The following is a 24926-nucleotide window of genomic DNA, read 5'->3' as shown; positions in this document are numbered from 1 at the left end:
AAGGACCCCTCGCAGCAGCTGCTCTGGTCTCACACCGCCCACCTGCCGCCCGCCCCCCACGGTCCCTGCACCTGCTTCCGCCCACAGCACGAGGTCATTTCCAGCTCTGCAACTACTCTTAGCTCCTGTCCCTCAGGGATGAGCGAATCCTGCAGGCATGGTCCAGAGGAGCTGCCCTCTCTACATTGGCTCTGGAGCAAAGCAGTTCTTTAGCTATTTCCACATAAATTCTGAAACCGGTGCTTTCACTTCGACAGGAGCCATCAATAGGTGCTTGACACAGGAATGATGCACATATGAGCGAATTTAATATAAACGTTTACTGACGGAACGGCTCGGTGAGAGACACTGGGGAGAGGTTAGTGAATAAAGAAGCAAAAACCTCCTTCCCCGGGCGGACGGGTTAGCAGCTACAAGAAAAACGAACAGGGCAAGGACGCAGAGACTGACAGAGGGCAGAGGGTCTCGGAAGGGACACGGAGCAGGGTCGGGGCAGGGAGCACGGGAGGGCCTGTGGAGAGGGCTGAGAGCACAGGCAGCGGCTGACCCAGAGCACGGGGGCCCAGGGGGAGGTGAAGCCCCCAAGGCTTCAAGAAAAGACAGGATCCTCCTTCTGTTGTGTCGAGTATGGAATAAAGAGGAGGCCGAGGGGGAGGGAGAGGAGCAGATGCAGGGACCAGTGAGGAGTTATGTCCTGGGACTGCACCAGGGCCCTGGGGTGGGGGGCGGTAGGGCACAGTGGGAGGACCTGGATTCGGATCGAGATTCCCTGACAGGTGGGATGTAACGTGAGAGAGAGAGAGCGCCCTGTGCATCTGAGACCGTGTCCCCTTCATCCCTCACATGGGGCGGGGTCCGGGGGGGCCTCGTCTGATGCACAAGGCGAATTGCAGAACCACTCCTCTCTGCCGAGCCCCGTCCAGCCCAGCTCCCCCCTGCTCAGCCCGGCACTGCAGGAAGCCGACATGCCAGCCGTAGCCAAAAGTCTTTCATTATTATGAAAAATAAATTCTAAAACGTCTCCAAGCATCAACACCTTTCCAGAAACAAAAGAACAACCAAGAGGTGTGTGATAGGAAATGGAGTGGACCTCACCCCAGGAGGCCCAGGGGTGACAAGCAATGACTACAAAGTCAGAATCACTTCGACCCCAGCATCTTCTGGACGTTCGTTCCAATAAGCAAAAAATGTCAGTCCTAACGGGAGAGGAGACAGGATCTGGTCCCGCTGGCCGCGTGGCCTGATCGCCCCCGGTCCACGGTCCTGCTCCCTGCAGATTCCCTGGAACCAGGGCCACCAGGGCTTCCTTCTGCTCTGGCCCGGGAAGCAGAGCGCATCAGGAACAGGCCAGCAGGCCCAGAAACACAGCCACAGAAGTCCACCTTGACCAGGGCCACGTGCACACCCCCGTTCTTTTTTTTTTTTTTTTTTTTGCGGTACGCGGGCCTCTCACCGTTGCGGCCTCTCCCGTTGCGGAGCAACAGGCTCTGGAAGCGGCCATGGCTCACGGGTCCAGCCGCTCCGCGGCATGTGGGATCCTCCCGGACCGGGGCACGAACCCACGTCCCCTGCATCGGCAGGTGGACTCTCAACCACTGCGCCACCAGGGAAGCCCCACCCCCGTTCTTGATGAAACGTGTCTTTGGGAGTCCGGACAGCAGAGTTTTATGATTTCCTGTAATATTCTAATTACCTAACTCTCGTGATGATCCAGAAAATGGAACTTGCAAGTAGTAGTGCTTTCCGCCAAATTCCCAACATTCCCCAATTATCCTACTTATTTACACAGCAGGAGATACTGTGTTCTTATGTGTACATTGTACTGAGATATTACAGAAATGAATATCAATTGGTGTTTTCAAGTGCAGGGCCTTGCATATAGCAGCTCTTCAAACTATCTGACTACACAAGCATATATTTCATAGAAAGTTCCATTTTGGCTTATACTAATAACTGATCATAACACGCCTCCGTCATCTCTCATTATAATAGCCGACATCACGAGCTATTTTCGTCTCAATGCAATAAACTGGAGATAATGTACAAATGCACTGTCATGTTGGAATTATCTGGAGCTGAACGTAACGAACACAAAAATTCAAATAAAATAGGACAAAAGAACGCCTCAATAACTAATATATTTTTTGAATTACTTCTACTTAGAATAAAAAAACGATGCACAGCTGTAACTGCCACTAAAGCAGGTGTATAACAACTGGATATGGACTGAATAGATGAACGGCTAGCTGTTTATTCCGTATCTGTGGATGATGACGGCTAAAGTTAGACACAGCATTGTCTAGCAGACTTCCACAAGTTACTTTTAATCAATGGACAGAGATGAAGAGTGAAGTACGCTGCTCGTTAACCTGACAGGGGTCGTACAAATGCGATGTCGGCCGATGCGGTTCACGGGATTGTCCCTCTTTAATGGGTGAATTGAGTCCCCTGAGGAAGGATGACTTGATGGTATTCTAGTCTCTTGGTCTCAAACAGGGGCTCCAAAGGGATGACCCACTGCGTTCTCCTCCACACTCCTCCGAAGGTGTGGACTAGTGAGTAGCCTCTTTGAGCTTTGTGCCCAGAGGGGAAAATGCCACCGAGATAAGCAGGCATCCTTGAACAGAATAAGCCTGCTCCAGGGGCTGGGCAACTTCTCTTTATACATTTGGTGTTTCTAGCAATAAAGAGTTTGATCTTTAAATACAATCTTCCACTTAGTTAATGCAGGACCCTGGCCGGACCCCCTGCACCCTGGCCCCTCCACTCCCCAAGGGCCCTGGGGCCAGCTCTCACCGCCACTCCACAGTACAGTCTGCACACCTAAGAAAACAAGTCTCAGAAGTGGAGCAACTTGCCAAGATCGTGTTCCCAGGAATGACAGAGCTGTTGGCATCTGAATCCAGGAAGCGGCTCCAGGGGCCTTGCTCTGACCTCTACCCCGTGGACCTGGGGAGGCTGCTTTGATCGTTCCCATTTTGTAGAGGAGGAAACTGAGGACCAGCAAGCGAGTGGAGGGCTGTCCACCCGGGCACCTGTGTCCTCGGCCCCTATTCATGATCTGAATGCTGACCCAAGAGCAGCCCCGGGGGAGAGATGTGTGCACATGACAGGAAGGCAAGTCTCCTTGGGGTCCGTGGCTAAGACCTGTTGTATAAAGGGGGCTCTGACACAAACACAGATGCGGCAAGCCCTTGGGCAGGGCTAAGGACAAGGCAAGGGGTCATCTCAGCATGGAGCAAGGTGGGGAGAGGACAGTGGGGCCCCTCCAAGATGAAAGAGGGAGAAAGATCCCGTCTGGAACAGGCAATTCCTCTGTCCTTTTTCCCAGGTCCCAGTGAGAAGAAGTGGGACCTACTCATTTATCTTAATAGATAGCTTTAGGCCTCAGCTAACGGTGCATGATGGTGGTAACGTTTCTGACGAAGAATCTCTCCAGATCTGTTAAAAATATTTATACGAAGTAGACCTGCTGCTCTCACATCTGATTAGTCCAAATTCTGGGCGGGCAGATGGGGCAGGTAGAGGTCTGTGGGGTGGTGGTTCTCAAAGTGGGGTTTTTCTGGGAACTTGCCAAAGCCCGAGTTCTCAGGCCTGGCCCCAGACCTACGGAATCAGAAACCCTCAGTGTGGAACCAAGGCAAGTGTGTTTTCACAAGCCCTTTGGGGGGATTCTGACGCTCACTCAAGCTTGAAAAATACTGACTTAGCACATGGTGCCCTAATGTATAGATCATTCCTGTCTGAACGTTCCACGTAATTAAAACTTCATTCAAGGCACTGGGACGAGAGGTGAAGGTCTGAGGCAGAGAGCAGTTCCACCTTTTTCTGAAAATGGCACGTGGCTTCCCTTGTCTCACTGACCCCTCTGTCGAAGGGCTGGTACAAGGATGCCACCCGTTTCTCTCACTGGCTCAAACGCCTCTGGAAAAATCTTCTTGAAAAGCACTTTTAGAAATAACAAATACTCAAATCATGAGTATAGAAGCAGGTTGCAAATTCTGAGACAAAGGTTACAGTTTTTAAAAGTTTCAGATGACCTGGAAGATGGCTGAAATTATTTTGCCTTTAAGACCTGAAAAAGTACATAGAGTCTCCCCTCAGTCTCAGTGGGAGATGTTTCCAGGACCCCCTCAGATACCAAAATCCTCAGACGCTGAGGCCCATCTGTAAAATGGGGCAGTACTTGCACATAATCGACCCATGCTCTCCTGTGTACTTTAAATCATCTCTAGGTGACTTATAATACTTAATACAATGTAAACGCTATGTAGATAGTTGCCAGCAAACTCAAGTTTTGCTTTCTGAAATTTTCTGGGATTATTTTTTTCTGACTCTTTTTGATCCATGATTGGTTGAATCCGAGGATGGGGAAACCCACAGATAGGAAGGGGCTACTGTACTGAATTTTTAATACCAGTTGATAAGAAAAAAGGCTTTTAAAAGAAGAAAATCTAAGCATTCCCATTTTCCTATAAACTAGTCACGGCCTTGAAAATAATCCTTTCCTCCTGATTCAGGATATTCGTGTTAGTAACAGTTGCCTATAAATAAGGCTTTCCAAACAAACATCTTATCTTTATATGGGAGGAAATTCAGGAAGAAGGAATTGACGTTCTTCCCCAACGACGACAATACATTTTTGGGTTCCTTTCCCAGAAATTAGTAAATAACAAAATACCTTTCATTTAGAAAGGAAAAAAAAAAAAAAAGCACGGTCATAGCAAATGCTTAAATCGAATCCATATGCCATTCATGTTCTTAAGAAAGGAGATGGTTGCTGTGAGTCAATTTCTCCACTCATTCTGTGCCAAATAAAACGGATTTCAGTAAAGAAGCTTTTATTGCCTCAGAGGGGGCTCTATTCATTCTGCAGTGTATACAGTACTATTTATTTTTCATTCAGAATTCCCAATTCTCTACTTAATATACATTTTCCCACTCAAGCCGACTTTATCCACTCTGGAAAAGCACATAAAAATCTGAAAAATGTAACTTCTCTGGATAGAAGGAATTTTTAAAGTGCTGATGCAGCACAGCAAAGGACACCATAAACAAAACGAGAAGACAACCTATGAACTGGGAGAAAATATTTGCAAATGGTGCGACTGACAAGGGCTTAATTTCTAAAATATACAAACAGCTCCTACAATTCAATACCAAAAAACAAACAACCCAATCGAAAAATGGGCAGAAGACCTAAATAGACATTTCTCCAAAGAAGACATACAGATGGCCAATAGGCACATGAAAAGATGCTCAGTATCTCTAATTATCAGAGAAATGCAAATCAAAACTACAATGAGCTATCACCTCACACTGGTCAGAATGGCCATCATTAAAAAGTCTACAAACAATAAATGCTGGAGAAGGTGTAGAGAAAAGGGGGGAACTCTCCTGCACTGTTGGTGGGAGTGTAAATTGGTGCAGCTACCATATGATCCAGCAATCCCACTTTGGGACATATGTCCGGAGGAAAACAAGCTTCGAAAGGATACATGCACCCCAACGTTCACTGCAGCACTGTTTAGAATAGCCGAGACATGGAAGCAACCTAAATGTCCATCGACATGGACACATGTCGAGGAACACATAAGGATGTGGTATATATATACAATGGAATACTACTCAGCTATAAAAAAGAATGAAATAATGCCATTTGCAGCAACATGGATGGATCTAGAGATGGTCATATTAAGCAAAGTAAGTCAGAAAGAGAAAGACAAATACCATATGATATCACTTACATGTGGAATCTAAAATAGGACACAAATGAACTTATCTACAAAATAAAACCAGATTCACAGACATAGAGAACAGACTTGTGGTTGCCAAGGGGGTGGGGGGTCAGGAAGGGATGGATGGGGAGTTTGGGATGAGCAGACGCAAACTATTATACATAGAATGGATATACGACAAGGGCCTACTGTAGAGCACAGAGAACTATAGCCAATATCCTGTGATAAACCGTAATGGAAATGAATATGAAAAAGAATATATATATATATATATATATATATATATATATAAAACTGAGTCATTGCTATACAGCAGAAATTAAACACCACACTGTAAATCAACTATACTTCAATAAAATTTTTAAAAATACTGATGCCGTGTAGCATCTACATTTTATAACATTAGGCAAATGCAATTCTTTTGAAATAAAGCTTAAATTACCCTGATACTGGAACTCACACTTTTCACCACTGAAGAAATACCCCTCCCCATCAAAAGCAACAAGACGCCCCCAGAGGTAGGTGGTTGAAAATTGCTACATGCTGTAAGGATGCCCTGTGTCATGAGAAAGCTCAAAATCTAACTCCCCACCAAATAAGGGGTGAAACGCACTGCAGACCCCCACGGGAAGCAGCTCTGTGTTCATGAGTCTGCGCTGTGTAGTTGGGCATGTGTACAGCAAAACAATGCCAGTTTGGTTTGTGCCTACATTTCTTTTATCAAAAGACAGTGAAAATATGATGGAAAACTCAAAATAAATTAGTACTATTAGAAACTGTTTAAGAAACATAAAAATCAAAAGTTTTCTTGTAAAATGTGTTGCATTACAGGCTTTTCAGACAGACTGCGAGGACTGTGCATGGAGAGACCGTTAGATGGGAAGACCCGGGATAAAGAACAGCCCTGGAGGGACTGAGAGAGGTGACCGATGAACAGACAGATACACGGCCAGACAGATGACCAGGCCGGAAAGGAAAGGAAGTGAGGTGTCATGACACTGCCACGGAGCCACTAACGTGACTGCTAACCACGATACAGGGGCCAAGCCTCCCGTCTGAAAGGTACAGACGTGGTTTCTAAGTTATCTTAAGGAAAGTCAGTTTATGAATAAGCGCAAAAGGGCCGGGCCTCAAGCCCAGCAGGGTGTGATGCTATGGGCCTCATGAAGCAGACACAGGCCAGCCAAGCAACACCACAGCAGGAGAAAAGTGTCAGGAGAGTCAGCTCCTACCGGAGGAGAGCTGGGCTTAAAGGGGCTCCACATAGATGTTCCTAGTTGTGGGGTGGTATCTGCCCAGGAGGCTACCAGGCAAGTCGCCGGGAACCATCTCAGCTCAGTGAGGAACAGTAGGTCCTTCTCCTTGCACTGCAGGCTGACCCGCATCTCAGGGTCTCTGCGGAGCACCCCTGTTGCTGCCCAGGAGAGCCTGGCTTCTAAAAGCACCCAGAGCACATCGTCCGTCCTGGCCACCCTTGGGTGTCATCCCTGTCACATCCCACCCAAATACTTTTTTTCAGTGTCACATTTTAAGCCAGAAAAACTGTCAAAGAGTGTCCTGGCCTCTGGAAAATGAGGGCCTGGCATGTCAAATAGTGTTTCAAGGCCAATCCTCGGGCAGAGGAAGGAAGAAGCCCAGAGTAAGGGGCCAGCCGCTAGGGATGCTGGCTCTGCCTGGTCACCGCGGGACAGTCACGTGCAAAGCCATTCCTCTGCTCTGAAGGCTCCCCAGATACGAGGCCTCCCTAAATAGATGTTATGTCACATAGAAACCAACTTCACCTGCAAACACCTTCTCAGCTGTCCTGTGAACGCGGTTTATTGGGGCGCCTATATTGTATTACGTGTCATCCCCATCTTATGCACACTCCAGACTTCTTACAGTGCCTGCAATTTCCTCATTAAGCAATGGTGCCCCACATTTCAAAGCTAAAGATAAAATAAACGTTAATCAACAAGCCTAAGCCTTTAAGGGCTGAAGGCACAAAAATAGTTTCCGATCTTCCCTAAATGAAGCGATGCGGCATCTCACCTCGACTTCTGAATAAAGCTTAACTTTTCACCCTGAAGCATCTCGTTGCTAAAGCCACAAGCTTGAAGGATGACAGGGCGCACAGACACCTTCCAGATAATTCATGGGTTCGTTTAGCAGGGGCCCTGGTCCCGAGCGGCGCCCTCTCCCTACCTTTTCCGACGTCTTGTCTTGCACGGGTGGTTCCGCGCGGGGCAGGGACGGAGGGGGAGGCGCTCGGCGCTTCTTCAGGTCTGACTTGACCGACACCCCTGAGACGCTGCCAAGGGAGAGCGATGGACCCAGTGTAGTGGAACGGGGATTCACGGACGGGGAGTTTGGGGTCGTCAAGCAGCCCTGTCGGGGGAAGAGGCAAACATAAAACCTCATCACTCTGAGATGCTTCTCAGCATACGAACGCTCAGACACCAAAGCCCAGCGCCCACCACCCACCTGAACTTCTCCCATCATCATTTCCACGGGCAGCTTGAATGGCTGGAGCAAAACTCTTATTTTCACTCTCCTGGGAAAATGATCACAGACCCCATGGCAGGACACACCTCCTGGGGTGAGGTTTATTTTCCTAATCATGAAGGAAACAGCAGACTTTTTAAACCTCTAAGAGGAATTCTTACCAGCTAGAATCATGCAAGATTCTCAACCCACCTGCAGTGGTGAATTAACCTCCTTAAATGTTTAACCTGTCATCAGAGTGAGCACTTAGATGCCGAAAAGAGGAAGGAACCGATCAAGAAGTATATTTCTGCTGGAGAAGAAGCCCGTCTTTGCCATTTCGAGAAGTATTTCACCCGCTGCCAGGGAGGGGCTTAGGTTTCTTCTAACTTTGAGAAGTTTCAAACAAGTGGCCGGGTAGTATAAACAGCCTGCTGTGAAGACTTGACGTGACCACCGAATGCAGTACTTCATGACTGATCCCTAATCAACTGAAAATAAATTCAGCCTAACACACTAATTAATTGTTCCCAAGGAGCAAGGTCTATATCCAGGGAGCAGACTAAAGGCACATAGGTATTTTTCCAGTTTTTCCTCCTAGGTCCTGCTTAATAGGGTCACATGAGTGTTAGTTGCAGGAAGGGCATTTAGAGAATAGCCGTCTAATTCCAAATTAAAACTGAAACGGAGCCCACGCCTTGCCCTGCTGTGCCCTCTGCCCTGCCCCATCCCTCCCCAGCACTGGAGGCCCAGCCCGGTGTAGTCCACACCGATGCCAGTGCAGTGTAGTGGTCAGCCCACAGATGAGGGGGACACACTGCCTGGACTCAATTCCCGGCTTTGCTGCTGATAAGCTGTGTGACCTTGGACAGGTTTCTTAACTTCTCTCTGCCTCAGTTTATCTCCTGTAAAATTGAGGTCAATAACAGCACCTCCATCACAAAGAAATCGTGAGAACTGAAAGGGTTAGGACAGATGAAAGAGGCTTAGAGAGTTCTAGGCACAAAGGAAGCATCTGATATGTGCTTTTATAGTTATCATGTAAATGTGAGCCCATGAAGACAGTGATTATTCCCCGTCTGCACCCGTGGCCGTGTCCCTGGCTCCTAGCATCTCCTGGTACCCGGAGGGCCCTTGAGTCCACATTTGCAGAAATGAGTGGGTGGGCAACCCTGCCCTCACGTTTCACACAATGAACTTGTGGGTGAGCTTTCATCTGAACCATTGGTTCACCACATTGGAAACAAATACAGATAGGAAACTCATCGCATTCAGCAACAGCCCCGCATTACCTGCCCTCAGCCTCAAATTCTGTTCTGTTCTGCCAATTATACTATCATTCAGTTTCCTGAGAAGATTTTTGAGACTCAGATTTTCTTCTTTTTTTTTTTAGGTGGTTTTTATTTATTTTTTAACATCATTATTGGAATATAATTGCTTTACAATGGTGTGTTAGTTTCTGCTGTATAACAAAGTGAATCAGCTATACATATACATATGTTCCCATATCCCCTCCCTCTTGCGTCTCCCTCCCACCCTCCCTATCCCACCCCTCTAGGGGGTCACAAAACACCAAGCTGATCTCCCTGTGCTATGCGGCTGCTTCCCACTAGCTATCGATTTTACATTTCGTAGTGTATATATGTACATGCCACACTCTCATTTTGTCCCAGCTTACCCTTCCCCCTCCCCATGTCCTCAAGTTCATTCTCTAGTAGGTCTGCATCTTCATTCCTGTCCTGCCCCTAGGTTCTTCAGAACCATTTTTTTTTTTTTTTTAGATTCCATATATATGTGTTAGCATACGGTATTTGTTTTTCTCTTTCTGACTTACTTCACTCTGTATGACAGATTCTAGGTCCATCCACCTCACTACAAATAACTCAATTTCGTTTCTTTTTATGGCTGAGTAATATTCCATTGTATATATGTGTCACTTCTTCTTTATCCATGAGACTCAGATTTTCTTGTACTTAAATATTAATATCAAAGGAAAACCCAATCCCTGAAGGTTTCTTTTTATGCCAATTCACGCTTCCTTGTGCGACACTGACCATCAAATGCCCTGCTCATCAAATGCAGAATCCCCATAAGGAATAGGGGAGGGATCCACAGGAAATAGCCCAACACCCAGAAAACCCATCAACCCCTACCGAGGCTCCCATAGAAAAAATGTAAAGAAAAAATGTCCATGTTTCTCCCAATCCTTGAGTTCTGCAGACATTAGACTCGTTACTAAGCAAATAAGCCAATGCAAAATAAACTCTTAAATACTTTTCTCTGCCTTACTTCTACCTCCATAGCAACCATGAACATGCAAGGAGACACAAGAACTTAAATTCACTCAGAGATGCAGGGTCCACATGATAAAATGAAGCAAATGAAGCAAACCAGAGCAAGGGCTTGACTGGTCCAAGTCTGGAGCTGGGGAAGTGTTGCACTGGGTGGCTGAATCGCTCAAATGCCGCCCCACATTCAAGGGGGTACAAACTCATGCCATGGAGGTTTGTTAAAACTTGTGAAATACAACGGAGAACTCCAGCCACTGCCTGCATCTCTGGAGTGTGCCTGGGCCCATGCGGCATCCCATAAACAAGCTGTTTGTGACAATGCATTTTACACCTCTGATACTAATTGATTTTCCTCCCTCTACCCTGTCTAGACTGGGAACTTCCAATCCCACTTGCTTCAGTCCTCACCACAATTATGCAAGCTGGAGGACCCCTCTGCACCACTCCGAACTCACCTCAGTCCTTTAAGTGCCCTGAGCATTTTCCCAGCTCTGTGAGGACATTCCCTTAAAAGCACTTCACAGCTCATCCACTTTGTATCTATTTCAGGTTCTACCTCTGTCATCCTGTAGCCCTTAGAGCACTGTGACATCTGAGATTGTCAACTCCTTCTTGAGGTGAGGGGCTGACCCAGCACCCACCATGCATACACAGGCAGGAATGTCTCCATCTTTAAAACTGGGGGCATTCCATTTATTTCAAAGTTGTGGTCAGCACCTAGCATGTTTCTGTCACATTAGAGATGTCCCACCTATGTGGTTTCCTTCTCCTCTGATAAGTATTTTTGGTAAGAATGACCTCATCAGGGCCACAGTGAGATGGCCTTGGGCAGCAGAAAACTGGACCCCAGAGCCACCCATCCAGGTCCCCCTGCAAGTCCTGACACCTGTTATCCCGGGTGATGGGCTGCACTCGATCCATTATCTGTGTCTCTGGAACAGAAGTGAGTTTTGACACAAGAGGTTTTTTAGCCAAATATGCTCTAGAGAACACACAAACATCTCTCCCCACCCCTATCCCCGCCCCCTACCCCTCCAATGTCAGGGTCCCCTGGACCTTGGTTCACTAGCCCCTCTCAATGCTGAAACACAAGAGTGTTTCTCAACCTTCAACCCACGGGAAGCCAAAACATTTCGGCTGCCCAGAGAATATTTGTGGTTTAACTCCTGCTTCCTTCGTTTCCCACTCCTGGAATTTGTACACAGAACGTAGAAAAAAACCCACAGAATAATTTGGATGAAAACACTGTTAAGTATCGGATGTCCTTTAAGACGCTCATTCACACCAACATGAAACAAAATGGTAAACCAAGAGTGTGGTCCATGCAGCCTGGTGTCCAGACAGCCCAGTCCATGATCTCCTATTCCAGTTTCAGGGTTCTCTCCTGCTACAGAGTGGCCAAGTTCCATGGGGGACAGACCACGGCTTACCTGCGGGAGGGATCTCACTTCCTGCTCCTGTCCAAACTGGTCAATAACATTTTTTTAATATCAAGTCCTTTTCTGGTAGGGAAGTGAGTCATGCCTTTCTACAAAGGTTGGCAACAAAATCCACAGATTCTGGCTCTCACAGTCACACCAGATTTTCTCAGGAGTTTTTCTCCTGCGAGTGAAGCCCAATAAATCATTAAGAAAAAGCAATGGATAAAGAAAACGGGAAAAAGCAAACCCAACCTTTTTCACCCAGAGCTCGTGGGACTTCAGACTGCGGGGTGTACACCTCCCCTGCTGTCCCTGGAGGGCTAGCGGGATGGGAAACAGTACTGAACTCGGTGTAACTGTATCACTGCTGACAGTCCTGGAATTTATTACATTCAGTATAAAATGATAACTTGATCCCATCTCACACACACAGCTGGGAGTGGAGAGCTAGGAAACAATTTCAGGATCTGGGTGTCAGCCTGAGAAGAGACCAACATCACCTGCGACGGTTGATTTTGCCAGAGATCTCAAATTTTAAATGAAAAAATGTATAATTGATTGTTTCCATTTGAGATGCACTCATTCTCTCAGCAAGTCCCGATCTCCTTCTATCTGGTTGTCACCGCAGCCACTTTGCAAATGTCGACTGAAAAAAAATGCACAACCTAAAAGTTGAGAATTATGTTGTATTCAGTGGACAAAACTGAGGACTTAAACCGGGGACGCAGCCTCTCGCATTGCTCTGAGGGACTGCTCCGAAGAGGCAAGGGGGGAACCAGGATGTATAGGAGTTTTTGCAAAAAAGACCAGGTAGTCAGAACATCAAAAGATTACTGTTAATGAAAGAAAACCAGACATCTCAAGTTAAGGAATTTAGCTCTTATCAATGTATGGGAAGATGCAAGAGTCTGGGCTCACTGAAACCACCCCTTTGATGTGCACCTCAGCTATCTGGGGCCAGTGTCCTGTGCTTTCTCATCCTAAATCCCCTCAGGGTGCACCTTCAGTGCAGGGGGCGGGGGGGTGGGGGTTGGTGGCTGCAGTGGCTGATGGCGTGATGGCAGGCATCCTGTTTCCATCCTGAGTTCCCTCAGGGCTCACCGTCAGGGCAGCTGTAATGTGATGGCTTGATGGTTGCAACACCCATTGTTACGGCAGCAAGAATGTTTTCATTGACACAAACGACCTGAGCTTCTCTGTGGGGAGATGCACAGACCCGGGGGGCTTCCCAAGGAGCTGAGCTGGGAAGTGGGCTGGGTGGGTGACCGTGGGCTTGGCCTTTGGAATTAGCTCTGACTCTAACCCATTGGGAGCGTCACTGCAGGCACAGTGGTCTCTGCGGGGCCAGCACTACAGGCAGAGGGCACAGCTGTTACAGCTCCTTACAACCCCAGGGAAAGCTCTGGGAGCCCTGGGTCTCCCTAGAATGATTCTGGGGTGCACAGGCACTGCAAAGAGCAGCTTCTCTCCTTTATCATTGGCTTGTAACCGATCAGAGATCAGTACCAGGCAGGACACCGAGTGTGCCCAAGGTGGGTATCACTCTTTCCACAGGAGCCCAGCTGCCCCGTGTGTGTCCTCTGCTGGAGGTCCTGATGTTGTCTGCACCAGGCGGCTCTACCAGCACCCACGTCACAGCCGAAGGGGAGCCATCTGTCCCTATAGACAGTAAGGCAGCTGTGAACACTGGCTAGAATATGCTTCCGGAGACAAATGGGTCAATGCTGTACTTGAAACCTTTCTGTTTACATTGATTCCAAAAAAACGTAAGGACGAAGAGTTATTTTGTTCCCATTTCTCAAAACTGTTCATTCTGGCAAAAAAAAAAAGACTATCTTGTGAGAACCAATTACATGATCAAGTGGACCTTTTGACGTGGTTGGTGAGGAATTCAGGTAGAGGTTTTGGTCTAAATATTGAGGGAAATATTTTGGTTACAGTAAGTATAGTCTAAAATAACCATCAACAATCCTTTCAGCATCAGATGCTTCTGAATTAGACCAGATGCTTTCAGGATGGCTTTAGAGTTTTAACAGTGAGAAAAACTGAGGCCCAAGGAAATGAACTGAGCTCCTCAGGATGCCTGAGCCCCTGGGGATGGGATTCAACTAGTCAGTTCCCAAGCTGACCTGCATCCCCCGTCTCCTTCCACCACACTGGCCCCCTCTCAAAGGATTTCATACAGTTTTGCTTTTTCCTTTCTTTCTTTCATTTCTTTTTCTTTCCTTCCTTCCTTTCTTCTTCCCCCTCTCCCTCCCTCCCTTCCCTCCTCCCTCCCTTTCTTCCTTTTCTCCCTTCCTTCCTCCCTCCCTCTCTCTTTCCTTCCTTCCATCCTTCCTTCCTTCCTGCCTTCCTTCCTTCCCTTTCTTCCTTCCTTCCTTTCTTTCTTCTTGGTCAAAGAATCAAGTGGGAGAGAAGTTGCAGTCAGACCTGTTACCCACATCGCCTTTTCTTCGGACCCAGGTTTTGGCAGGGATCTAAGGCAGGACCACACGACAGAAACCAGATGGCATGGATGGACTGCCCACACTCACAGGGATCTGCTGGGCAGAGCAGCCCAGAGAACATCGCTCCCACCCTGCGGCTGCTGGTACCATCCTGGACACTGGGCCAGGCAAAGTTCCCTTCCTCAAGGGTGTGCTCTGCCTGCTTTTTCTTATCCTAGGAGAACAGCCTTCCTGATGGACACACCCATGGCTGCATCCCTCGGCCAGAGGACACCAAGTCTTCCCACGCCCTGGAAATCTGGCATCAATTCAGAGTTAAGGGCAAACCAAGGGGCTGAAGCCCACCAGCTTCGTGAGAACGAATCCCCATGATGGGCAGAGAAACGGAACTTGTGAATCTAGTTTCTACTCTGCAATGTGAGTGGGAAAAGGCCATTCTCTGTGCCAAGTGCCTCGAGAGGATGCCTGAGGAAACGCATGTCTATAGAAGATAAGTTGCAGAAGCTATCTGGCCAACAAAATACTGTGTCGTAGAAGCTCTCTGACGGTTACGAGCATCAGAACAATTTCAGATCGTTTCTCCACTGGCAGGATTTTTCCTGAACTTACAGGAAAATGTAAGTGTGCCAGGGCATCCAACTGGTAGTATCTTTCTTGTAACAAAACTCAGGGGAGAAACTGAAGGTGAGCTGGATTAGTCCGAACCTTCTGCTGTAGGACCTCCTGAAAAGCAAAACCTGTTAGCGAAGATGGGAATGCTTGGGATATGCGGATTATTCATAACGGGCCACTTTCACCAGGACCATTTTAGAAAGCCAGACATTTCTGAAAAGCTTGTGAATGAAAAGGAGACAAGTCTTGGTGTGATTCAGAGATGGAGAACACGCGATGCCCAGCCCCAGCAAGGCCATGATCCTGCCGGGTGTGATTCAGAGATGGAGAACACGTGATGCCCAGCCCCAGGAAGGCCATGATCCTGCCGGGGAGGGCGCAGGGGCCCCGGGGGTCAGTGTGCAGGCTCCACGGGGGCTGTGGAGGGGGAGAGGAGAGGAAGAACTCTGAGGGAGGTGGCGGGATGGTGAGTCAGGGGTGGTGAGCATGACGCACGGGGAGCAGAAGAATGAGGGGGGTCAGGGCTCCACACACGTGTGTGTGTGTGTGTGTGTGTGTGTGTGTGTGTGTGTGTGTGTGTGTGTGCTGGCTTGCTGTGGTCCTAGGTGAGACTTCAAAGGAGGCAAACTCAATTAAGCACAATTTTGGTGGCAGCGGGGGGAGATGGTGCTAATTCACACGAACAATAAAACCTTAATAACAAAGGTTTCCCTTTAAAATGTGCGACATTTCCCAAAATCTGTACAGTAGCAGGTTTTGAATATTGATCTATAAGTGGTTTACTAAAATGCATCAGGAGTGAGATTTCCTACACAGCCACAGCTGAGATCAATGGATTCCTCCAAAGGGCATCAGGCCTCGCATGTCAAGCGGCTCCTGTGCATTTCACGGATACCTGGGCTGGATGAGGGGAGGCAATGAGGGCCTGGCTGCCGGTTGGCACTGGCTGGGTTTCAGGGCTGACGGGAACGACGCCTCATTCCCATATAGAAACAAAACTAAACCGAGAACGAATCTCTCGGCCAGAAACCAGATGATTTCTAACTCTTGGATCAGATCAGGTAGGCTTCTCCCTAACTCTAGGTAACCGAGTCGTTAGGTGGAGGAATCCGGCAAATTCATCTTCAAGTAAAAGAGGAGGGTTTTTTAAGAAGCAGGAAGCGTACGTGTGACTCAATCGTCTCTCAGTTGAGGAGTCCAGCCCTCCACTGTCCAAGCGCCCCCCTCTCACCTGCAAAGACATCCATCATCCTTTGCTATCTACAGGCATCGTGCCGTAGAACAGCAATCACAAATTTCAGTATCCAAAGTGGGACCCTTATCCACGTGGCCCAGGAAGAAGGCCCAACTGGAAAGAACATGGGGCAACAGCCTTCTTTCTTTCAAAGATGTTTTTGATGTGGACCAGTTTTAAAGTCTTTATTGAATTTGTTACAATATTGCTTCTGTTTTGTAAGTTTTGGTTTTTTGACCACGAGGCATGTGGGATATCAGCTCCCTGACCAGGGATTGAACCCGCACCCCGTGCATTGGAAGGTGAAGTTTTAACCACTGGACAACCAGGGAAGCCCAGGGCAAAAGCATTTTGAAGATTGTCCTGGACAAACAGAGAAGGGTGGTCCCCCCTTCCAGAAGGGAGTCTGAGTGGACACTGGCTGAGAGCAGAGAACCAGCGCTGCCGGTGAAGAAGGGGGTCTCATCCCCAGACTCAGGCAGAACGACAGATACGTGAGGGGGTCCTGAGCCTCCACACGTCAACCCATCTGATCATGTGACAGCTCTCTGAGGTAGGTAATCGCAGGACCCCCTTTCACAGGGAAGGAAACTGAGGCAGAGAGAGCGGGTGCCTGGGGCCACATCCAGACCGTGGAAGAGCCAGGCAGGCCGGCACTGGATCAGAGGTTCTAGAACTTAGTCACACATCAGGACTCCCCCTCACCCCGGAGCTTTTTAAAGATGGGAAAGGCCAGCCACACCCAGACCAACTTCAGCAGAAACTCTGGGATGGGACCAGGCATCTGCTGTTTTTCTTTTAAAAGAAAAATTATTGTGTCAAAATACGTGTAACATATGATTTACCATTTTAACCATTTTAAAGTGTACAGTTCAGAGGCATGAAGTACCTTCCCCGTGTTGTCCAGCCACCACCATCTAGTTCTGGAACTTCTCATCCCCCTAAAAGGAAACCCTCGGTCCATTCAGTAGCCACTGCTCATCCCATCTCCCGTGGCAACCACCCATCTGCTTTCTGACTCTGGATGGACTGTCCTGGTTCCTTCACATGAACGGAGTCAAACAACACATGGTCTCCAGGCCTGGCTTCTTTCACTCAGCGTGAAGATTTCAAGGTTCCTCCGTACTCAGCCTGTGTCAGAGCATCCTTTCTCCTCATGGCTGAATAACCCTTCCTCGCACTGGAGAGTCCACGTTCTGTTCGCCCATTCATCTGGGGACGGACATGCGGGTTGTTTTGGCCTTTTGGCTTTTGTGGCTAGAGCTGCTGTGAACATCTGCCTAGAGGTGTTGGCTGGAAACTCTGCCCTCGAGTTTTGTGGGCACCTAGGAGCAGACTTGCCGGGTCTACGCTTCACTCTCCCCGGCAGCTGCACCGTTTTACCTTTCCACTAGCAATGAAGGAAGGTTCCAATTTCTCCATGTCCTTGCCAACACTTACTTGTTATTTTTCCTTTTGTAAAATCGATAGCTATCTTAGCGGGTGCGAAGCGGCGCCTCACTGAGGTTTGGGTTTGCATATTTCTAGCTCATCACGACCCGGGCGTCCTCTCATGGGCTTGCTGGCTGTTAGGCGTCTGCTTTGAAAGTCAAGGTGAAGAGCCACTGCTGCAGATTCCTCCCCGAAAGCATCACACCACTCCCGCTGCCTGGGGCAGAGGTGGCTCATTTTTCCTTCTCCCTCAGGACAGACCTTAGAGCATCAGCCTCTGACATTTATTTCTGGTCCCCAGCCCCATGGTGGCAGGGGTTCCCATGCATGAGAAACCTCCACAGGGAGCATCTGTACAAGATCTCTGCCCCTCACACTTCCCCTCAGAAAAGCGTATTAGGAAGTGAAGGACAATGTTTTTCCAGGGGAACCTTGAACAGCCTCCTTCTGTTTTAAGTAAATCATTCATAAATTTTGCAACTTTACTATTAACTAACAAAGCACCCCACCCCTGACCCCTCTCTGAGGCTCCACTGCCCCACAAGACACACAGCTGATCCAGTGCCTGCCAGCCTGGCCCCAGAGAGGGAACCTCAGGGCACACACGCCCCAGGTCACCTGTGATGTTCACATGTAAAACCTTGCAGGTTTCTTCAGGTTTTCCTGTGACCTGCTCATGGAGCCCCACGCTTGCCTGTGAGCCTGATTTTTAGGGACAAGATTCTGCAGTTCTTCTGACCTGTGCCCACTCTGCATTCTCCCTTTAAGACATTAACACTTGCTGGAAATAAAACGAGGGGAAGGAAAATGGTGACTGCAGGGGAACTGCAGGGGTGGAGCCAGCCCAGAGGTCCAGCGAACAGCAGGGTTAGAAGAGGGGCCGTGAGAGGGAGATGCAGGTTTTCCCACCCGAAAGCAGGTAACAGAGCGGGGACACCAAGGGACATCCGAGGGATTCCGTCCAATCTTTCCAGTCCCAGGCGAACAAGCAAGGAGGAAAACCGGACCACCACAACAGTTACTGAACATGGTTGCTACAACTCATCAGGAAACTGGGAAGCCGATCTCCCTGTTGCTATGTTTGCAATCCTGGGAGAGGTGCAATGTTCTCCTCTTTCTGGTGGCATGTGGGGAGCTAGCGGGATGCCTGTTCAATAAACCAGCAGGGCAGGCCTTCTGTCCAGGCCTGACAGCAGGAGGTACTCGGAAGGGGAGGAGAAAGGCCGTCCCACTCAGAGCTGAGTCCCAACCGCAGCCTGCGGCAGCCCTGCCTCTGGGGCCACCTCACCTAGGGGCTTACAGGCCAGTGGGCACGGCTGCCTCTCTCTATCCTGGGCCGTGTGGGGCGGGGCAGAGGGGAGGGCAGCAGGAGTGATGCGGGGCCCAGAAGGGAATGGAGAGAGTCCCCTTCCCTTCTCTTTTCTTCTCTCAGGACTCAGACCCCGCCTTGGGCCCCTGTTAGCATCAGTCTCCCCAGCTGGATTCGAAGGGGCAACTGCACCAGCTTTAAGCAAAAGTATGGGTGCTCTTCCCAAGTGGACGTACCCTCCTGACCTGCCTGCCGGAGCCCCACTGCCTTTCCTCTTCTCTCTCAGATGCAGCTGCTTCTGAGGCCGGAGACTGTCACCTGTGACGCTGTGTTCAGCCTCTCTCCTCTCGGGCCCCCATCAGCACCCCAGCTCTAAAGAGCATCCTCCCCGGGATCCCTGCCGTCCTCCCCAAATGCCCTCTTTGGTTCTGGTCCACAGCTGGTTGGGATCTGCTCCCCTAGCAATGCCTCAGGAACAGGCCTACAGGAGGCCAAGGGGTGAATGCGGTGAGTGGGCTTTCCAGAACCCAGCAGAGGACGCCCTGGGTGACTGGAGCTCCCGCCAGGACTGCCCGCGGCACCCCGTCCTGCAGGGAACCATAGCTCCAGTGGGTCTCCAACCGACGGCACCCCATCCCCCATTCAGGGTGTGAGTGCGTGTGTGTGTGAATATGTACACACACTCACACACATATATGATATATAATGTATTATTATAATATATATAGTAGCATATTATATATTATATAATATGCTATAATATATAATACATATCAACATATATAACGTAATATATACTAATATAATACACTAATATATAATAATGTATTATATAATAATATAATTAAAAATCTATTTATTATCACGTAAATACTCAAGCCCTCATTTCTGATTTTAACACAGAAACCTCAGCCTCTGTTTTTGGATTATTTTCCAACTGCCTGAGACAAGCTTTACTATCCCCGTGCCAGGTCCCCTGGCCGGGGCTGCGCACAGCTGGCCATCCCGCCTTATCGAACAGGCACCCACCATGGGCGGGGGACAATTCCCCCCACTAATGTCAGTCACAGGCAGCTCCCCGGCACCTTCCCCTCTTCAGAGTCACAAGCTGGTGTGTCCAGGCTGCGGGCTCCTTCCCGAATCCTACTTCCTTCAAAAGTCCCATGTTCCAGTAAGGATCTCATCCCATAGGCAATCCCCTCACACACTCTGGCTACATTTTAGCTCTCACTTTATGAGTAAATATATATATATTTAACATCATTATTGGAGTATAATTGCTTTACAATGGTGTGTCAGTTTCTGCTGTAGAAAGAGGTGAATCAGCTATACGGATACATATATCCCCATATCTCCCCCCTCTTGCGTCTCCCTCCCACCCTCCTTATCCCACCCCTCTAGGTGGTCACAAAGCACCGAGCTGATCTCTCTGTGCTATGTGACTGCTTCCCACTAGCTATCGATTTTACATTTGGTAGTGTATCTATGTCCATGCCACTCTCTCACTTCGTCCCAGCTTACCCTTCCCACTCCCCGTGTCCTCAAGTCCATTCTCTACGTCTGCGTCTTTATTTCTGTCCTGCCCCTAGGTTTTTCAGAACCATTTTTTCTTTTTTAGATTCCATATATATGTTAGCATATGGTATTTGTTTTTCTCTTTCTGACTTACTTCACTCTGTATGACAGACTCTAGGTCCATCCACCTCACTACAAATAACTCAATTTTGTTCCTTTTTATGGCTGAGTAATATTCCATTGTATATATGTGCCACATCTTCTTTATCCATTCATCTGTTGATGGACACTTAGGTTGCTTCCACGTCTTGGATATTGTAAATAGAGCTGCAGTGAATATTGTGGTACATGACTCTTTTTGATTTACGGTTTTCTCTGGGTATATGCCAGGTAATGGGATTGCTGGGTCATATGGTAGCTCTATTTTTAGTTTTTTAAGGAAACTCTATACTGTTCTCCATAGTGGCTGTACCAATTAACATTCCCACCAACAGTGCAAGAGGGTTCCCTGTTCTCCACACCCTCTCCAGCATTTATTGTTTGTAGATTTTTTTTTTTTCGGTACACCGGCCTCTCACTGTTGTGGCCTCTCCTGTCGCGGAGCACAGGCTCCAGACGCACAGGCTCAGCAGCCATGGCTCACGGGCCCAGCCGCTCTGCGGCATGTGGGATCCTCCCGGACCAGGGCGTGAACCCGTGTCCCCTGCATAGGCAGGCAGACTCTCAACCACTGTGCCACCAGGGAAGCACTGTTTGTAGATTTTTTGATGATGCCCATTCTGACTGGTGTGAGGTGATACCTCACTGTAGTTTTGATTGCATTTCTCTAATGATAAGTGATGTTGAGCATCCTTTCATGTGTTTGTTGGCAATCTGTACATCTTCTTTGGAGAAATGTCTATTTAGGTCTTCTGCCCATTTTTGGATTGGGCTGTTTGTTTTTTTGATATTGAGCTGCATGAGCTGCTTGTAAATTTTGGAGATTAATCCTTTGTCAGTTGCTTCATTTGCAAATATTTTCTCCCATTCTGAGGGCTGTCTTTTGGTCTTTTTTATGTTATGGTTTCCTTTGCTGTGCAGAAGCTTTTAAGTTTCATTAGGTCCCATTTGTTTATTTTTGTTTTTACTTCCATTTGTCTAGGATCTGGGTCAAAAAGGATCTTGCTGTGATTTATTTCATAGAGTGTTCTGCCTATGTTTTCCTCTAAGAGTTTTCTAGTGTCTAGCCTTACATTTAGGTCTTTAATTCATTTTGAGTTTATTTCTGTGTATGGTGTCAGGGAGTGTTCTTATTTCATTCTTTTACATGTAGCTGTCCAGTTTTCCCAGCACCACTTATTGAAGAGGCTGTCTTTTCTCCATTGTATATTCTTGCCTCCTTTATCAAAAATAAGGTGACCATATGTGCATAGATTTATCTCTGGGCTTTCTATCCTGTTCCATTGATCTGTATTTCTGTTTTTGTGCCAGTACCATACTGTCTTGATTACTGTAGCTCTGTAGTATAGTCTGAAGTCAGGGAGCCTGATTCCTCCAGGTCCATTTTTATTTCTTAAGATTGCTTTGGCCATACGGGATCTTTTGTGTTTCCATACAAATTGTGAAATTTTTCTTATAGTTTTGTGAAAAATGCCATTGGTAGTGTGATAGGGTTTGCATTGAATCTGTAAATTACTTTGGGTGGTATTATCATTTCGCAATGTTGATTCTTCCAATCCAATAACATGGTATATCTCTCCATCTGTTTGTATCATCTTTAATTTCTTTCATCAATGTCTTAAAGTTTTTCACATACAGGTCTTTTCTGTCCTTAGGTAGGTTGATTCCTAGGTATTTTATTCTTTTTGCTGCAATGGTAAATGGGAGTGTTTCCTTAATTTCTCTTTCAGATTTTTCATCATTAGTGTATAGGAATGCAAGAGATTTCTGTGCATTAATTTTGTATTCTGCTACTTTACCAAATTCATTGATTAGCTCTAGCAGTTTTCTGTTAGTGTCTTTAGGATTCTCTATGTATAGTATCATGTCATCTGCAAACAGTGATAGCTTTACTTCTTTTCTGATTTGGATTCCTTTTATTTCTTTTTCTTCTCCGACTGCTGTGGCTACAACTTCCAAAACTATGTTGAATAATAGTGGTGAGAGTGAGCAACCTTGTCTTGTTCCTGATCTTTGTGGAAATGGCTTCAGTTTTTTACCATTGAGAACGAAGTTGGCTGTGGGTCTGTCATATATGGCCTTTTTTATGTTGAGGTAAGTTCCCTCTATGCCTATTTTCTGGAGGGTTTTTATCATAACTCAGCGTTGAATTTTTTCAAAAGCTTTTTCTGCATCTATTGAGATGATCATATGCTTTTTCTCCTTCAATTTGTTAATATGGTGTATCACATTGTTTGATTTGCATATATTGAAGAATCCTTGCATTCCTGGGATAAACCACACTTAATCATGGTGTATAACCTTTTAACGTGCTGTTGGATTCTGTTTGCTAGTATTTTGTTAAGGACTTTTGCATCTATGTTCATCAATGATATTGGCCTGTAGTTTCCTTTCTTTGTGACATCTTTGTCTGGTTTTGGTCTCAGTGTGATGGTGGCCTTGTAGAATGAGTTTGGGAGCATTCCTCCTTCTGCTATATTTGGGAAGAGTTTGAGAAGGATAGGTTTTAACTCTTCTCTAAATATTTGATAGACTTTGTCTGTGAAGCCATCTAGTTCCGGGCTTTTGTTTGTTGGAAGATTTTTAATCACAGCCTCAATTTCAGTGCTTGTGATTGGTTTGTTTATATTTTCTATTTCTTCCCAGTTCAGTCTTGGAAGGTTGTGCTTTTCTAAGAATTTGTCCATTTCTTCCAGGTTGTCCATTTTATTGGCATATAGTTGCTTTTAGTAATCTCTCATGATCCTTTGTATTACTGCAGTGTCCATTGTTACTTCTCCTTTTTCATTTCTAATTCTATTGAATTGAGTGTTCTCCCTTTTTTCTTGATGAGTCTGGCTAATGGTTTATCAATTCTGTTTATCTTTTCAAAGAACCAGCTTTTAGTTTTACTGATCTTTGCTATTGTTTCCTTCATTTCTTTTTCATTTATTTCTGATCTGTACTTTATGATTTCTTTCCTTCTGCTATCTTTGGGTTTTTTTGTTCTTCTTTCTCTAATTGCTTTAGGTGTAAGGTTACATTGTTTCTTTGAGATGTTTCTTGTTTCTTGAGGTAGGATTGTATTGCTATAAACTTCCCTCTTAGAACTGCTTTTGCTGAATCCCATAGGGTTTGGGTCATCGTGATTTCAATGTCATTTGTTTCTAGATATTTTTTATTTCCTCTTTGATTTCTTCAGTGATCTCTTGGTTATTTAATAGTGTATTGTTTAGCCTCCATGTGTCTGTATTTTTTACAGATTTTTTCCTGTAATTGATATATAGTCTCATAGCATTGTGGTTGGAAAAGATACTTGATACAATTTCAATTTTCTTAAATTTACCAAGGCTTGATTTGTGACCCCAGATTTGATCTATACTGGAGAATGTTCCATGGGCACTTGAGAAGAAAGTGTAGTCTATTATTTTTGGATGGAATGCCCTATAAATATCAATTAAGTCCATCTTGTTTAATGTATCATTTAAAGCTTGTGTTTCCTTATTTATTTTCATTTTGGATGATCTGTCCATTGGTGAAAGTGGGGTGTTAAAGTCCCCTACTGTGATTGTGTTACTGTCGATTTCCCCTTTTATGGCTGTTTGCATTTGCCTTATGTATTGAGGTGCTCCTATGTTGGTTACATAAATATTTACAATTGTTATATCTTCTTCTTGGGTTGATCCCTTGATCATTATGTAGTGTCCTTCTTTGTCTCTTGTAATAGCCTTTATTTTAAAGTCTATTTTGTCTGATATGAGAATTGTTACTCCAGCTTTCTTTTGATTTCCATTTGCATGGAATCTCTTTTTCCATCCCCTCACTTTCAGTGTGTATGTGTCCCTAGGTCAGAAGTGGGTCTCTTGTAGACAGCATATATATGGGTCTTGTTTTTGTATCCATTCAGCCAGTCTATGTCTTTTGGTGGGAGCATTCAATCCGTTGACATTTAAGGTAATTATCGATATGTATGTTCCTATTCCCATTTTCTTAATTGTTTTGGGTTTGTTATTGTAGGTCTTTTCCTCCTCTTGTTTTTCCTGCTGAAAGAAGTTCCTTTAGCATTTGCTGTAAAATGTAAAAGCATTCTCTTAGCTTTTGCTTGTCTGTAAAGGTTTTAATTTCTCCGTCAAATCTGAATGAGGCCCTTGCTGGGTAATCTTCATTATAGGTTTCTCTGTTTCATCACTTTAAATATGTCCTGCCACTCCCTTCTGGCTTGCAGAGTTTCTGCTGAAAGATCAGCTGTTAACCTTATGGGGATTCCCTTGTGTGTTATTTGTTGTTTTTCCCTTGCTACTTTTAATATTTTTTCTTCATATTTTAT

The 24926-nt window shown here is 46.5% G+C and overlaps 1 protein-coding gene across 8 annotated transcripts in view; it reads right to left on the bottom strand.

The window, feature by feature from the left end:
* The window catches only part of COBL (cordon-bleu WH2 repeat protein), a 261221-nt gene that overhangs the window by 102418 nt on the left and 133877 nt on the right, over positions 1–24926 (bottom strand). For all 8 annotated transcript variants that reach the window (XM_030871313.3, XM_030871312.3, XM_030871314.3 and 5 more), the window contains one exon: positions 7923–8105. In XM_030871313.3, coding sequence (XP_030727173.2) covers positions 7923–8105 — 183 coding nt within the window. The remainder of the gene's footprint in view (positions 1–7922; positions 8106–24926) is intronic.

The sequence above is a fragment of the Globicephala melas genome, chromosome 9 (genome assembly GCF_963455315.2).
Source record: "Globicephala melas chromosome 9, mGloMel1.2, whole genome shotgun sequence".
In the NCBI taxonomy this organism is placed as follows: Eukaryota; Metazoa; Chordata; class Mammalia; order Artiodactyla; family Delphinidae; genus Globicephala; species Globicephala melas.
This window is presented reverse-complemented; position numbering and strand designations above follow the sequence as displayed.